This window comes from Caretta caretta, chromosome 6 (assembly GCF_965140235.1).
Source record: "Caretta caretta isolate rCarCar2 chromosome 6, rCarCar1.hap1, whole genome shotgun sequence".
NCBI classification, from domain to species: domain Eukaryota; kingdom Metazoa; phylum Chordata; order Testudines; family Cheloniidae; genus Caretta; species Caretta caretta.
The window spans coordinates 44,013,417-44,029,592 of NC_134211.1; the positions used below are offsets into that span (position 1 = coordinate 44,013,417).

A 16,176-nucleotide genomic window follows, 5' to 3' on the forward strand; every position below is an offset into this window, starting at 1 on the left:
ATTCAACAGGAGGGCAGCTACACTATTCTCCATTTACCGCAGATTGGGTATAGCCTCAGGCTCTTGGCAGATAAAACATGAGGCCCTCCATTAGGTAAACCGTGAGGGGAGGCTAACAGAATGATTTACGACAAGGTAAAGATAGATACGTTTCTATGCTGATATACGGCTTATCAGATGGAAAGTGTTTGGGTTTATTCTTAGATACACAATCTCTGGGAAAGGTATATATCACGGCAGGTGCACAGAACCCATTGCGTTAATTATATGCCAATTTTCATTCCCTGGCATGTTGTCAATATGGGCTTCTAGACTTCCATAACCTCTGTAGAACCCAACTCCAGTGAGTCTGTAATTATTAACCATTTGAGTACCCGCAATATTGGTTTTCATGGTATTTCCTGAAGAGTGTTATAAAAGCCTGGATTTTAAAAAAAGGAAGAAATTGAAAAACCCAGGCTGTTCATTAGCACATTGCATGTATCACATAATCTGTGTCTAGGAACTGTTCCACTGAAGCACACTGCTGTACATGTTTCTCTTGGAAAGAAAACTGACATTCCATTTGGGTGGATAGATAGACAGATCTGAGGTAGGGGTCTCGTGTAGGGGAATGGAAAGAACAAAATGGTGCGTGCGTCTGAGGAATACCCATTTTTGGCCAGAAAGACTTATTCCATATTCCCATCTGCAAACAGGGCATATTTAAAATTGACTAAATAGCTTATTAACAATTTTAATTCACTGATGCTAATACTTCATGGAAGCTGCATGCTTGTCAAACCCTACCACAGAAACTGAATTATGGGTGAAGGATTTGTGATGTAGCCTTCATGTACAGAGCAAATTATAAGACTGAAGATTTAGAGTCAATTCTCCAAAAGGGTTCTAAAATATTTTTGTAAATTACATGGGTGTGTCCATTTGTGCACCCCAAAAACCTTTGTTTGAATCCACAAAATAGTTAACTACACTCACAATGGGCAGTGACCTGTAGTTTGCTGATCTACATCCACAAATAGAGGCATTTTCATGCACAAAAAGATGAAACCACAAATGTTTTAGGTGCATGTTTCAGAGACCATTTGCAAATTTGAACCACTGAACAATGATACTCTCAACTTGCATCATCATTTTATCATCTCATTATGTTTTAATGACATTATATAATTACTAATTCATTGCAAAGAGCACATTTCTTTTCATGTATTAAAAGTTCCAAGATGTGATGTTCACTGCCTAATGTTATCATGGTTAAGAATTATTTATATAAGAATATTTAGCAATTACAGCAGCTAATATTGGATTTTCAAGGCAACATTTACCAACATTTACTACATGAGAAACTGGAGGATAAAAAAATAGTGTCTGATTTGCTACAAGGTGGTTATTAGTGGTAAACTGTGATATTTTAATTGTATAGATGTTTACATATTTAAAGTTCTCTAGAAATGTTAACTAACTAAACACCACTACTCCACAGTTCAGACAGGTCTAAAATGTCCCCATTTAACATAAATATCTGTCTTTGGCATTTATAAGGCGTGTGAAGGTCTGATCCAACACCCATTGAAGTAAATGGAAAGACTCCCCACTGACTTCTGTGGGCACTGAAACTGTCCCCAATTTTCTTTGGTATTTAAGAGCTGATTGGGAAATCATTTCATCACAATCCTTCCCTATTAGCAATCTAATTTTAATATATGCTACAAAACTACTACTGGGCAAAATACTAGCAATAAAATCATTACAGGATTTCAAGTGTCACTTTGTATGACAACAAAAGGGATATATGCTGCACTTAGACTGGTCATGTCTGATTAATTTGTAATGTATATTTTTATTGTGATAAAACTAAGACACATACATGCATTAAACACATCATACTGTTTCAGAGAAAATAATCCCCATATTGGCTAGGTCTGATTGTTGTTAAAATTATATTGGCATATCAATTTATCAGCTAGACTCCATTTGTAAGAATCATGTGAACTATGTCATTGTGTATTGACTTAGGACTAAGGATGCTGGTCTGTCATACCTTGTCATGGAAAAGTCTCCAATTCACTAGATTCAAGTGAATATTTGACATGAATATTTTACCCCCAACAAATTTATTCTTTTTTTTTACTTCTTGTCACAGATTATTACCCTGTAAGAATTTTCAAAACTAGGTGCTCAGTTTCATGAGTTTTGTCTGAACCCATGCCCCACCTCCAAAGCCAGCAATTCTAATAACTAACTGGTTATTTTAGGTGCCTCAATTATTAGGTTTTTAATTTGAGACACTTTAAAGAGACCTGATTTTTCAAACCTGCTGATCACTGCACCCTTTGAAAATCAGGCCCACTTATGGTGCCTCAATAAGGCACTCAATTCACTAAACACTTTCAAAAAATTAAGCACAGAAATTTGTTGACTTGAAAAAATAAGTTCCCAGCTCTGAGCTATCCTGCAAAATTTCCTTGATGTATATCTAGTTCTAATGTTAACCCTTGTGAATATTATTAATGACCAACTATGTAGTAAAGTGTGTTACATATCAGCTAGTATTTTAGCTGCATTCCTGCATTGTTCCTCCCTCCCCTTGTTTAACAGTCTTGATTGATCGCTAGTGGACATGCCTTCTGTGCTGTACTACTGGTTCAAACAAAGGAAAGATGGAAGTCCTTAGTCTTCTAGTTTTTAGTCTGTTAACAGGAAAGAAAGGAGGAGGTAGCTTCTTACCTTTGCTTTTGGCCTAACTCCAGAAGTTTCTGCACATCACTTTTGGCAGATGCCTCATCATTTTTCAAAGACTGGAAACAAAAGGAGAGAGGGAGGATTACCAAGAAGATCTTTAATATTACTCAACTATTAAAAGATTAATGGTGACCTCTTTTGCGAAAAAAAAAAGGGCAGAAACAGTTTGGCTCTTCTGCGGCAGTAATTCAGCACTTGCTGCAGCACACACAGCTGTGCTGGATGAGACATTAAAGCCGAACTGATCTAATAGAGTATGTAGTAGAGTTCTTTGCACAGATCTGGTCTCTGCAGCATCAAATTCAAAGTACATGAAAAAAAGAAATTTTCCTGAGTCCTACTTTTTTATTCATTCAGTTTGATGAGAATATAGCAAGTTCTAAAGTAACTTCATTTTAAAAAAAAGAGAAAGAGGAAGCAAGTTCCCCATATAAATTGTGAAGAAAGAAATTCAACAATAAAAAATAGCAGTAGAGGATGACAGGATAATGCGGACTGACATTTTAAAACGTACAACAGACTACTGCTCAGAGAAGTAGCATCATCAATGAATGGAATACAGGGAGCCATACATCCCCGCAAAGATAACAGTGTGGTCCTGTGAATTGTTTGAGGAGATAATTTCCCAGAATTGTTCCCTCAACTAGTCAATGCAAGGGGTGGTCTTGTTGGAAGTTATATATGCCCCATTCATAACAGGTGGTTCATATAAAATGCAGTTCTCTGAAAGTCAGTGCAAGTGTCAGAATAAGCAATCTGGCTGATAACCAGTCTGAATTATTCTCATTGTTTACACTAGGTCAAGAGACTCCCTCATGAAGAGACTGCTGCCCTGTCATGTGAAGATTTGACATTGAGGTTGCCAACAAATCCAAAGCAAGACTGGAAATCCCACATGGAGGATTTGTCTTCACTGTAGAGTAAGTATTGCCCTTAACTTGAGTCCTGTCCTCTCACCAAAATTGTTAAAAGAACCATCATGCTCCAGTTAACACCAGTTGGCTGGCTCATCAGGAGATATAGGCTGCAGAGTTATTTAACACTCTGTAGTGTTATTTCAGTGTGGCCAATCTCACTCTAGCTAGACTAAAGTTTACTCTACACTACAAAGTTTTGCTGACATAGCTATGTCGGCTAGAAATCTGAAAATATCACACTCCCTAGCCAACATAGGACTATTTTTGTGAGTAACTGTTCACTAATGGGACTAAGGGGTAGCTCCAGAGAGTCAATCTATAAAAAATATCTTTTTCCTCTCATATTCCAATGTATTCTGCTCCCTAATGGTTTCTCCATTAAGTGCTTCAATTTCGAACAAATGAAACAAAGCATCCAAGGAAAATTTTGGGGATTCATAAACTGCATAATCCACTCATGTGCATGTGTAATGCGCCCCATGTTTTCCTGAAAACTGGCATACACAACATGTAAAACAAGCATCATTGTTACCATTAATTACCAATTAGTCTCATGTTAAAAGAAAATATGTTTGTAACAAATAGATACTAATAAACAAAGTGAGTGATTGTGTATCACAGAAAAGTGAAGGGTAATCTAACCTGCAGGTTTACTTTAATTCTTTCAAGTTCTTTTGAGGTCTTCGACAGTTGACGGAGGATATTGCTCCTTTCCTTAAAGACGTCTTTCAGTTGTCTTTCCAGTTCTTCATAGCCGTGTCTAACACAGAAAGCACAGGCATTCCTCTCAAAATGTCTTCTCAATGTACTTGAAATCAGAGTCTTAGTTCATCCAATTTTTATTAATCATAAGTAGGATACATTTCCATTCCCCCTTGCACCATGTTTAGGAACTGAAATGTTTTATGACAAACTGTAAACTGTTGCATCTGTGTACATAAATCCTCAAACCATCATGCCAACAGCAACCTATTTCCTGTTATGGGCAGGAACAAATGCTTTTTATTTTACACAAGTTGACAGTAAAGGAGATACTTCTTTCCGGTGAGATCTTGCACAGTAGGAATTATTGAACTTTGTAGAGTTAGAGATTTTGGACCATCCTCATGGGGGAAGGATGTTCCAAAGATATTTGAATTTTCCCTCCTGTAATTTAAACCTTTTTTTACCCAGTTAGTGAGGCAGGCTCAGATCGGGGTTTGGTGTCTAAATGTCTTTCAAGATCTGGGTTCACCAATTCATACAAAGAAACAAATGTCTCAATCCTGCAACATACCAAGACTATCTTAGGGCCTCATCCAAAGCCCACTGAAATCAGTGGTGATCTTCAGATCAGGCCCATATTGGGCTTCTGAATCTATCAAGAGCACTGGCCATTTTTGGAGAAATATTGGCTCTCTCATAATTTAGCAGTGGACAGCTCATCTACTCCACCTGAAGGATGGAAGAAAGAAATAGTGCTCTATCCAATCAGATTTTGGATACTTGGTATATCTCAAAGCTTTAATGAAATGTCTTTTTTCCTGCAGTTATAAGTTTTTAGATTACTGATACTGTTTAGCACACTACTACTGAATTGAAGTTCCACCGAGAGCAAATACCTTTAGCTTACTTTGCCAACATTTTACAGATGTGACTGTGGGGAAACAGTGTAGAAATATCTGAGCTGCCATCTCTTTAATGACACTTATAACATCTGTAATTTCTTGTCACTACTGTGAAAACCACTGAGGTGTTTCACCCTGCCTGCCACAGTAATGCTGACAGGTGGTCACTATCCAATTAGTGATTAAACCTACATCTCATACAACTGCCTCCAACTTACGTGCTCAAGTAGTTTCTTGGCAATAAAACTTGTATCCTCCATTTCCACATATGAGATCAATAGTAAACAGCATTTCAAATATCTTCGAAGGATAAAAGTACTACACACTTGTGGGTCTAGAACAAGGAAAACCTGGTATCTCCATGTGAGAAGAATAGAACAAAAACATTTTTTTAAACGTATATAAAAATGGGGGCAAAAAGGAGTGGATCTCCAGGGTACCATTTGCCACAGCTATGAAATTATCCTTTATTTCCTATAAAATCAATACCCGCTTCCGCTCATCCCTTTGTCCACCCAAACATTAGATTAATGTCTGTTTCATACAACCCTCTACTAATAGGAGAGCAACTTATTCAGCCACCCACACTCTTTTGTGAACTCAATAAGCAAAAAGTAGGGACAGAACGGATAAAGGACATTTATAGAGGCTTTGTTTTATATGCTATTTGCATCAGATCCAGCTCTTATCAGTAGTGACTTAGAGCATGTAACATACTGTTATGTGTTCAGATACTACGGTGACAGACAGAACTAATAAAACCTCAAGTGAGGCAGGATAAAGCTCTTAAGAGCTGTTACCATCCATTTGCTGGCCTATGTGACATTAGTTTGTCATCTCAGGTCAGTTGGAACACCACATGAGTCACCACAAAAACCACTACTTGACAATCTTGTCTGACAAATCAAGGATTGAATGAGCTTGGAGATCGAACTACCCTTTCTGTCCCAGAAGTAATTTCCAGCCAGGGAAGGGTTAAAGCACATTTGTTGGGCAGCGTGGTGTAACCCATCCTTATAACTGCCTGTGCTGTGCTTAATCCAAGAATAAAACAACAAAGCAAAACAAACAAAAAATAAAAAAGGCTGCCAATCCAGTACCTTTCACAAGTGCCAAAATTCACTTGGAAAATTAAAGTAAACATGAAACTACAAAAATAAAAAGGAAGGTGCTTGAAGCCACACTCACAGCATTGGGAGAGCCTGGAGCTATGCCAGTGAGGAAGAGAGACTAGTTTAATTATATGCCAGATGGTACCAGTGACAGCAGCTGTGAGAGTGGGAGGTTGACAAGGACATGCTGTAAAGAAGTTCCTATGAAGATGCATCGTTGCTGCTTCAGCTGTGGTGCATAGAAGGGGAGAATGCACTCTGGTACCAACAAATCCACAGGGATGCTGAGGATGAAGGCAAAAAAGTTAGTGTATGAAAGAAACTTGGAGTAAACAGATTCCCTATAGTAATACAATAGTTTACTTTGTGGATAGGATGTTATTGCAGGGAAGTCACACCTAATCTTCACAGAGAACTTAGAATAGCTGAACTAATTCCCTGACAAACAAAATCCAGCACTGAGAAGGGTGGCTACAGAGATTGAGAGGAATGATGGACTCTGTTAACCTGCAAAAAGTGATGTGGAAACCCTGAAAGCCTAAGTAGTTGATGCATAGACTATACAAACGACAGCTGGTTAAAATTTTTTCCACTGAACTTTTTCAATGGAAAATAGAACAAAACAAAACAAAAGTGAAAAGCATCTGCATTCTATGAAATATTTCGTTTTCAGTATTGTTTTAGCTATGTTGGTTCCAGGATATTAGAGAGACAAGGTGGGTGAGGTAATCTCTTTTACTGGACCAACTTCTGTTGGTGAAAGAGACAAGCTTTCAAGGTACAGAGAGCTCTTCTTCAGGTCTGGTAGGTCTAGCAGACCTGACGAATTCTGTGTAGCTCAAAACTTTGCCTCTTTCACCAAGAAAAGTTGGTCCAGTAAAAGATATTACCTCACCACCTTGTCTCTCTTTGAAACATTTTTACTTTTAACTGAACCACCAAACACCTACAAATGAAAAAAAAAATCCGAAAAGCAAAAATTGCTATTTAGAAATGCCATTACAGTGCCTCACATGAGTTTATATTGTGAATGTGTCATGGTTACAGGTTGTTACTGGTTGCAAATCTTTCCCCTTGCTAGTCTCTGAGTGCCCCCCATCAGATACTAGGCCTTCTGCCCTTGCCTGTCTGGGGGGGAAATTTCACAGTTCTCCCACTATTAGTCCAGGATCTGGATACAACACCCCATTTTTGCCACCTGCTTATTACTGTGCAGGTCCAACTGACACCTGAGTTTTGTACCTTTTGGGAACCCTAGGACAGTGAAATAGTAACCAACAACCTTCTTGAATATGTAGGTTTATTAGCAAAAGGAACAACAATCAGATTAAAATAATTTAAAACAGCCTACACACATTTTTAGACTCATCTAATCACATGATTCACTGCCAACTGAGTTAGGTAGACTTCCTTCTCTATGTACAGGAAAAGAACAAATCCATCTTACATTCTTTTGGGACCCAATCTGGTTTCTGTTTGCCTTTCAGTGATGGTTGTTTCATTGTTCAGAAAGTACATTTTGGTGTACAGCAACATTCTGAGAACCCCTACATTTTCCACAAGTGCCTTCTGCTCCCATTCTTCTCTGTGGATTCCAAATTACATCTTCCATGATGAATTGCTGTACTCAGCAAGAGGGAAGACTGTGTTGCATCATGGGAGAAGTAATCCAGACAGGAAATCCAGCCCACAGAAGAGAATGGAGGCATCAAGAACCCAACATGCAACTTCCATGTGGCACTGGATAGAAATTTTCATTTTTTATCAACAGTTCTGGCTGAAAATGTTATAAAAAGAATTCCAAGAAATTGAAATTAAATGTCTATGGGGAAAAGACTAATTTTCCAACCAGCTCTAGTACAAAAGTTATTCTTTGGGGTTTGAGTCTGTTTTAACAATAAGATCATAACCGTGCCAAACAAACAGTTACCCAGTCATCAGCAAGATATGATTTAATTCCTTCTAGTTTTGCTTTAATGTGACCTTCCTCTCAATTTGCAGATTAACCTTGTTTAATTTAAGATACTTTTCCTTCCAAACTGTTCTTGGGATATTCACTGTGTGGACCATCTGCAGTGGTAAGGAAAACATAAGTTAAGAACCCATTCACAGCACTCTGTGCAGGGTATAGCCCTAAGATTGCCTATCTATGATAAGGGAGAACATAGAGATCTTGTGGTTTTATGAGTCTACACTCAAAAATGGTCTGATTCTGCAAGCCTCACTCCTACTGAGTAGCATTTTCTCTCACAAGTACTCCCATTATCTTCACTGGTAAATATGGATTATCACGAACAAGAGTCATAAAGTCAGACCACCATGAATTTATGCTGCAATATTAATACTTGGATTTTGAAATTTCCACATGCAGCAGTGTTTAGATTTGGGGGTTTTGTTCTAGAGAGACACTTGAAATAAAGATGAGTGAAATCCGAGCTAGTTCATTATTTGCTGAATATTAGAATTCTAGCGGCTAAATGTAAAGAAAACAAAATCCCCTTCATTTAAATGTTATGCCGAAATACCTACATTTTTTTATCATAACTACCTGCAATTTTTAACAAGGTCTGCATCAGTATTAAATACTTGTCCCGCATCCGTGGCAATAGGACCATTATGTGTAATCAACTTGACAAGCTGCAGAGAATGCTTCCCACTTTAATTTCTTGATGAGCAGACAGCAAGAAAGGAATTTCTTCTGCTTACAGCAATTGGCTAGTTTCATTAAGAAGATTGTTGTTTTCATTCCTCTAAAAGCATCAGGAACAGCATATTATGCTCTTTTGGCATCCCTATGTCATGCCCTTGTTTACAGTGAAACATGCACTAAGAAGCACCAGCAGCAGGTTATCTACTCATCGTAAGCAACCTATTAAAAGTATCCTCATGAGTTTTCCGTTACCATTTTGTTCAACTTTCAGTTATAGGTGTAACGGCATGCACATCATGCACCGTTGGATTTGGCCCCTTGGCCCCCCGCTCCTTAAAGACTCAGGGATGCTCCAAGCTGATGCAACACCCGCGCTCTTTAGTTTGTGTCCATTCCCACCACCAGTTTCCCACTATTTACAGGCTATTTACATGGCTTGGCCTCACACAGGCCTGACCAGCAACAGATGAGTAGGCTCTTTCCTCCTTCTGAGCCTGACCTTTCCCTCCTGGTCTCTGCCCTCTGCCCCCTTCCACTTCTTCCCAGCCTTTTCGCTCCTGCTAATGAGGCTGGCAGGTGTGGGCAGTTCCCAGGCAAGCACTGGTTATTCACCCCAGCCCCAATCCATTCCTCCTGATTGGGGCTGGGGTGGCAGGAGCTGATTCAGGGCTTTCCTAGCAGCACCCTGCCACACACCTCCCGCCTTAAGCGACCGCCAGAGCGAGCCTGGTTTGGCCCCTTCTTCCCCTGCTCTGGAGGTTGCCTCAAGGAGGTCCCTGGGGGCTTTGTAATGGGATTTGTCCATCCCCCAGCCACAAAAGGCACACTGGGAAGGGGGTGGACTGCCCCACAGGTCTACAGCTACCCACTGGTCCTCGCACCAGTCACAGCCTTTTGGTTACTCTACTGGCTGCTCCCTCTTGTTGTCCGGCAGGGAAGCCAGGTGGGTCTGGACCTTGCCCCGGCCACCCGGGGCCTCAGGCACAGTTGTCTGGCCCAGGGGAGTCTGGCTCTCCCCTCCTGGAGATTCCACCTCCAGGCATTCCCTGGGGCCTTCCCCCAGGGTCCTCAGACTTCCTTCCCGGGGGGGGGGGGGGTTCAATAGTGGGGCACTCCTTCGATCCCTCGCTCTCTCCCTCTCTTCTGTCTTCACTCAGGCTTTGTCGTCTAGGATTTTGCTCTGTCCTCAGGGGACCTGGGTCCTCCCCCTCACCGGGGCTGAGGGATGTAGGGGTTCCCCCTCCCTTCAATGGGGTCTCCCCACTCTTCCTGATGGAGGGCCCCCTCCCACAGCCTCCTTTCCCCTTTGGGATGAGGCCCCAGGCTGTCCCCAGGACCATGGGGTACAGCAACTCCTCTACCACCCTCACCTGTTGCCAGGCAAACTGGTCCCTGACCTTCAGGGGCACCTGGGCCACGGGGCAAGGCCTCCAATCCCCATGGATTCACTTGAGCATCATTTGCACCCCAGGGATAAATCATTGTGGCTTCATCAGCCCTCTTTGAAGGAGGGTCCTGTTTCTATCCAGGAAGTGGGCAGGCAGAGCCCATCCACTACTAAAGGACCTCCCCCAGCCTAAGGGGAGGATCCACAGGTCCGGGATTCCAAATAATTGCAGGGGACAACTTCAACTAGTCTTTGAAGGAGAGTGTGGGCTGAAGCTGGGTCCACTGAGCCCCTCTGGGCTTCCTCTCCATCTACATGAGGATGGTGACCAGTCCTTGCCCCAGCTTCTTCCCACCACCATTTGTCCAGCCACAAAATCTGGCTAGCCCACATTCCATTTCTTGGCAGTCCCAACATTTGTGTCCCTGCCGCCCACATCGCCAGTAGACCAACTGCCCCGGGTGACTACAGGCCCCCTTAACCTCCTCTTTCTTTTTCTTCTCCTGAGGGGAAGTTCTCAGGGTTTCTTTCCCCACTCCAGGTCCCAGTCCGTCTGCCCCTCTTTACAAGGAAAGTCCACCTCCACATATTCCTTAGTCAGTTTGACAGTGGCCTCTATCGTATTTGGCTGGTGCTGCCGGACCCAGACTTGCACATTTTCCAGGAAGCCATGCACAAATTATTCTAAGATCACCTGGTCCGTTATCTCTCCTACCATTTGGGTATTGGGCCTTGACCACCACATGGCTCAGTCCGTGATCTTCTGGACAAAAGCGTGGGGCCGCAAACCCCCTGTCCACTGTGCCACCCGAAACTTCTGCCGGTACTTTTTGGCTGACAGTCCCATCCAGTCCAGGACTGCTGTTTTCACTGCCTCATAATCTTTGGCCTGTCCATTAGTTAGAATCATGTAGGCAGCCTGCGCCTCTCTGGCCAGATAGGGGGCTAGTCTTAGGGCCCACATCACCTTGTCCCATCTGGCGTCCATGGCTAACCATTCAAAAGTGCACAGGAAGGCATCAGGGCCATCAGCGGGGCCCATCTTACAGAGACCCAGCCCTGGCGTGCAGTTGCCATTACCTCCCGGAGGACTCACCAACCACTGCCGGAGCTGCTGCTGTGCACTGGCCTGCTCCCTGATGAAGTCCTGGAGAGTCTTTTGTTGCTCTGCCTACCAAGCGAGAAAGGCCGGTCTCTTGGCCTGGTGGAATTGCTGAAAGGCCTGCAGGGTTTTCTGCAGTTCCTCTTGCTGCTTTGCGAGCCACTGCACAGTTCCCTCCATGCTTGGGTTGCCACTCCATGGTGGTGGCTTTGAGTTCTGGACAAGCCCCCACATGTGACAGGTTGCATGCCATGCCCCACTGGATTCAGACCCTTTGCCCTGCTCCTTAAAGACTCAGGAACGCTCCAAGCTGGTGCAACACACGTGCTCTTTAGTTTGTGTCCGTTCCCACCACCAGTTTACGGCTATTTACATGGCTTGGTCTCACACAGGCCTGACCAGCAACGGACTAGTAGGCTCTTTCCTCCCTCTGAGCCTCACCTTTCCCTCCTGGTTTCAGCTTCAGCTCCTCCCCCTCCCCCACCCCTCAGCCTTTTAGCTCCTACTAATGAGGCTGGCAGGTGTGGGCAGTTCCCTGGCAAGCACTGGCTATTTACCCAGCCCCAATCCATACCCCATGACTGAGGCTGGGGTGGCAGGAGCTGATTAAGGGCTTTCCTATCAGCACCCTGCCACATAAGCCATCTCTACTAGGCCACCAATTACACTTTCCCTTGGGTTGTCACTTAAGATAAGTTTCACTGTATTGTCTTATGTGTTCTGATATTCACTTACTTAAATGAATCAAACTCCAGCTAATAACAATACATACATACACTACAATTTCTTTGTGCATTGTTTCTCTCATACAGTAGATAACAAAACACTCCAGAACAGGAATCAGTTTCTCCTAACAATCAACCTTTCAAAGTGAGTCAAAGGGTGAAATTAGTCTTCTTTCACAAGGGAAAAGGACATGTACTTTGCAGTGTTGATTGGCATGGTTGCCTGATGGCCTAACATGTTTGGGTCTTCACTGGAATATATTTTTGCCTGTAGAACTGAATATTGTCATGATAGACAGGAAGTGAGGAGGAGGAAATAGTTTGAAAAATCTGGGATTAGAGAGAGAACTTCGACAATAATCCCTGAGGCCCTCAGTAAGATTTTTTCAAAATAAAGGTCCAAATTATCTCCACACTAGTGCAGGTGGAGAGAAGGTAAAAGGGTATCTCCCTCCATCCCAGTGCTTCTGCAATGAAGGCAATCAAGGAATCATTAAAAAAGGAATAGAGAATAAGATGGAGAATATTTTATTGCCCTTATATAAATCCATGGTAAGCCCTTGAATACTGTGTACAGTTGTGGTCCCCTCATCTCAAAAAAGATATACTGGCATTAGAAAAGGTTCAGAAAAAGGCAACTAAAATGATTAGGGGTTTGGAACAGGTCCCATATGAGGAGAGATTAAAGAGGCTAGGACTTTTCAGCTTGGAAAAGAGGAGACTAAGGGGGGGATATGATAGAGGTATATGAAATCATGAGTGGTGTGGAGAAAGTGAATAAGGAAAAGTTATTTACTTGTTCCCATAATATAAGAACTAGGGGCCACCAAATGAAATTTATGGGTAGCAGGTTTAAAACAAACAAAAGGAAGTTCTTCTTCACTCAGCGCACAGTCAACCTGTGGAACTCCTTGCGTGAGGAGGTTGTGAAGGCTAGGACAATAACAGGGTTTAAAAGAGAACTGGATAAATTCATGGAGGTTAAGTCCATTAATGGCTATTAGCCAGGATGGGTAAGGAATGGTGTCCCTAGCCTCTGTTTGTCAGAGGGTGGAGATGGATGGCAGGAGAGAGATCACCTATTAAGTTCACTCCCTCTGGGGCACCTGGCATTGGCCACCATTGGTAGACAGCATACTGGGCTGGATGGACCTTTGGTCTGACCCAGTATAGCCATTCTTATGTTCTTAAGGCTTTCTGCTCTCTGGGAGTGCAATAGAGTAGAGATCAACAGGGTCTACAACAGTAGGAGAGTTTCTGGGCAAAGAAGACACCACCCTGCCATTTTCACACCAGGTATGGGGCTATGGTGGAAGAGCTGTGGAGGAACCTGTAGTGTGTGGTGCCAAGGATCTCAGATTGCCCTTACAGTAATCAAGATTCCTCCACTATCCCTAAATGCTGGCTCCTAGCTACATTAAGTGTAAAGTTTTCAATAATTTCCATCTGAGTGGTATACTTCCTACTCCTCCCTAAACAGCTCATATCAAGAGCTAAAACTGCATCCTTCTCTCTAAAGTCCAATTTTGTGATTTTCTTTCCCATGTGTAACAGACTGATTACTGAATTTCCATCTCCCCATATAGATTAAAAGACAATTAGATCAAAAATGAAATAATATTTGTAGTAAATTTCACCTCTTTTCCAATTCAAGGAATGTCTGTGAAAAGATCTTGGCTTTTCCAATTTTATTAGTTTTTCAAAATTATTCCAAAGGTTTTTTTCCAAGAAAGCTGTATTCTTATATCAATGGAGATTTGAAATTCCAGCTCTTCATTGTAATTGGTCATATAAGTCACATGGTTGTTCCCTGTTCCCTGATTGGATGAATGTAACTCTTCTCATTCCCAATTAAAGAAAGCAATTAAATGTATGCTTCAGTTTAAACATACACTCAGAGATTTAAGCATGTACTTAAATGCCACTGCTGAATAGGGATGCTTTCCTGAATTGGGACCAAAATAACATGATAAGAGTCCTTGCCGGAGGTGAGTACAAAATTTGCTTTTTCTCAATATCGGAATATATGAGATTAACATTTATTTTGGCATATTTGTGGCTAGTAAAACTTGATTCCATTTATGCTCTTGGGAAAGTAAATAGAAAATGAGACCAACTATATCTGAAACTAAATCAACGAAAAATCCAAATGGATATTTGAAGCTTTATTTTTTTGGTCATACTATTCACCCTACTCTAATAGGGACATTTTGATACTTTTTTAAAAAATGGACAAATGATTAAATGTTTGTGTGTTTTTTAAAAAATGTAACAGCAATACCAGTCAGGAAAATTTGAGTCAAAGGGGAAAAATGCATAGGGTTAAAAAGGTGTGGAGGCTAGTACTTCTGTTTTAACAATAGCACAAGATTTATCAAACCTTTCAGTGCAAATTCCAAGCTTACAAGGGAAGCATCTGCAGAGGAAAAAGGCTGTTATTTCTTTAAGGACCCAGGGTCTTATACAGTATGTCTGTACAGCAGGGCTATAAGACTCCAGTGTAGACATTTGGGCTCAGGCTTGGGCCCAGCTCTGAGACTGTCTCTCATTGCGGGGTCTCATAATAGGGGAGAGACTAGCAGGAGAAGGATTATTGGCCTGCTAATCTCTCGTAACACGGAAGAAAAGGACTGAGGTGTTTTTGACCCTGACCTCCAAGCTGTGGAAGAAGATTGGAAAACTATTAGAGATGCCTGGGAGGAAATAGCTTAGTTATGAAGGGTTTTCTTCTGAGTTTTGTTTGTTTGAAAGACTTTGCTGCAAGTCTTGGGGGACGCAGGCAAAAAGGGCCATCTGGAACAAGCCAGATCATAGCTGCAGCCTGCCACAATACTGAATTCCCTCAACCTCCATTAACTCCAATAGGACTTGAAGATTCTCAACACCTCTCTGGAGTCCCTCCTCACCTTACAGTATCAGACACTACAATTGTGAGGACACAGTGGGCTAACTCCATCCCTTGGTATAAATCTATTGTGTTGTACAGAGTTGTACCAGGATTTTATCTGGCCCACTGGATGTCCCGTTATTCTGTTCTGCAAAATAAATTTGCATGACTAGCATAAGTACTACACAACTGGAATTATAATATACATCTCTCATTTTAGCAGGCATGTTTTTAAAAGAAATACCTGAAGTTTTGTACTTACAAGTTTGTACAGAATGTATATAGATGTTTTTTCTTTAGTATGGTGTGGCATTTTCATTAACAAATCTAAATCCCAATTTATAGCTGATAAAATTAATAAGACAAGTTTGAAGACATAAAATATCATTTTTCAGTGTTCCGGGGAGTATGCAGACTTTATATTAATGAAGGCAAACACAGCAATGGCATTTGGCAATATTCCAACTTCTGGAAGTCATTTGAATCATGGTAATTGCAATTGTTTAGTTTCTGTCCTCAGTATATTGATCTGGGGGCTCTCTAAATTCAAGTGTCATCTTGTTGCCATGGAATGTTATTCTCAAACAGCTTTAAACTTGTCACAGCTATTTGGACTTTTCATGATTCCTACTAACATGTCTAAATTATATTTCAAAATTTCTACAGATCCTAATTTTCAGAATGTGGTGGAAACAGGTGACTTGTAATTAAGAGATTTGTTTCTCTGGACATCACTCCACCTCTGACTGTTATTTTCTTAAATTTTATAAACTGGGCTTTTAGTCTTCAAAATCAGGTTTGAATTTGCTTCTTACTGAATAATACGTATAATGTTAAGACAAAGAAAAATTGATTTGTAAACCCAGAGGGAAAACAAAGCCTGTCTTTGAAATAGACCTTCTATAAATCATTTTTATTTTATTTTATTCTGTGTACATAAAGTACCCTTACTGCAAAGCTGACTTAAAATAGAAAATTGGAATATGAACTTCAGCCCATTAAAACAATACCTAAGTCAATTTAGGACTTGTCTATGGGAACACATGG

General features: G+C 41.3%; 1 protein-coding gene across 5 annotated transcripts in view; it reads right to left on the bottom strand.

The window, feature by feature from the left end:
• LUZP2 (leucine zipper protein 2) overlaps nucleotides 1–16,176 on the bottom strand; it is a 339,015-nt gene that overhangs the window by 189,266 nt on the left and 133,573 nt on the right. For all 5 annotated transcript variants that reach the window (XM_048853684.2, XM_048853683.2, XM_048853679.2 and 2 more), the window contains exons 2-3: nucleotides 4,302–4,419; nucleotides 2,728–2,798 (exon numbers count right to left, since the gene is read on the bottom strand). In XM_048853684.2, coding sequence (XP_048709641.1) covers nucleotides 2,728–2,798; nucleotides 4,302–4,419 — 189 coding nt within the window. The remainder of the gene's footprint in view (nucleotides 1–2,727; nucleotides 2,799–4,301; nucleotides 4,420–16,176) is intronic.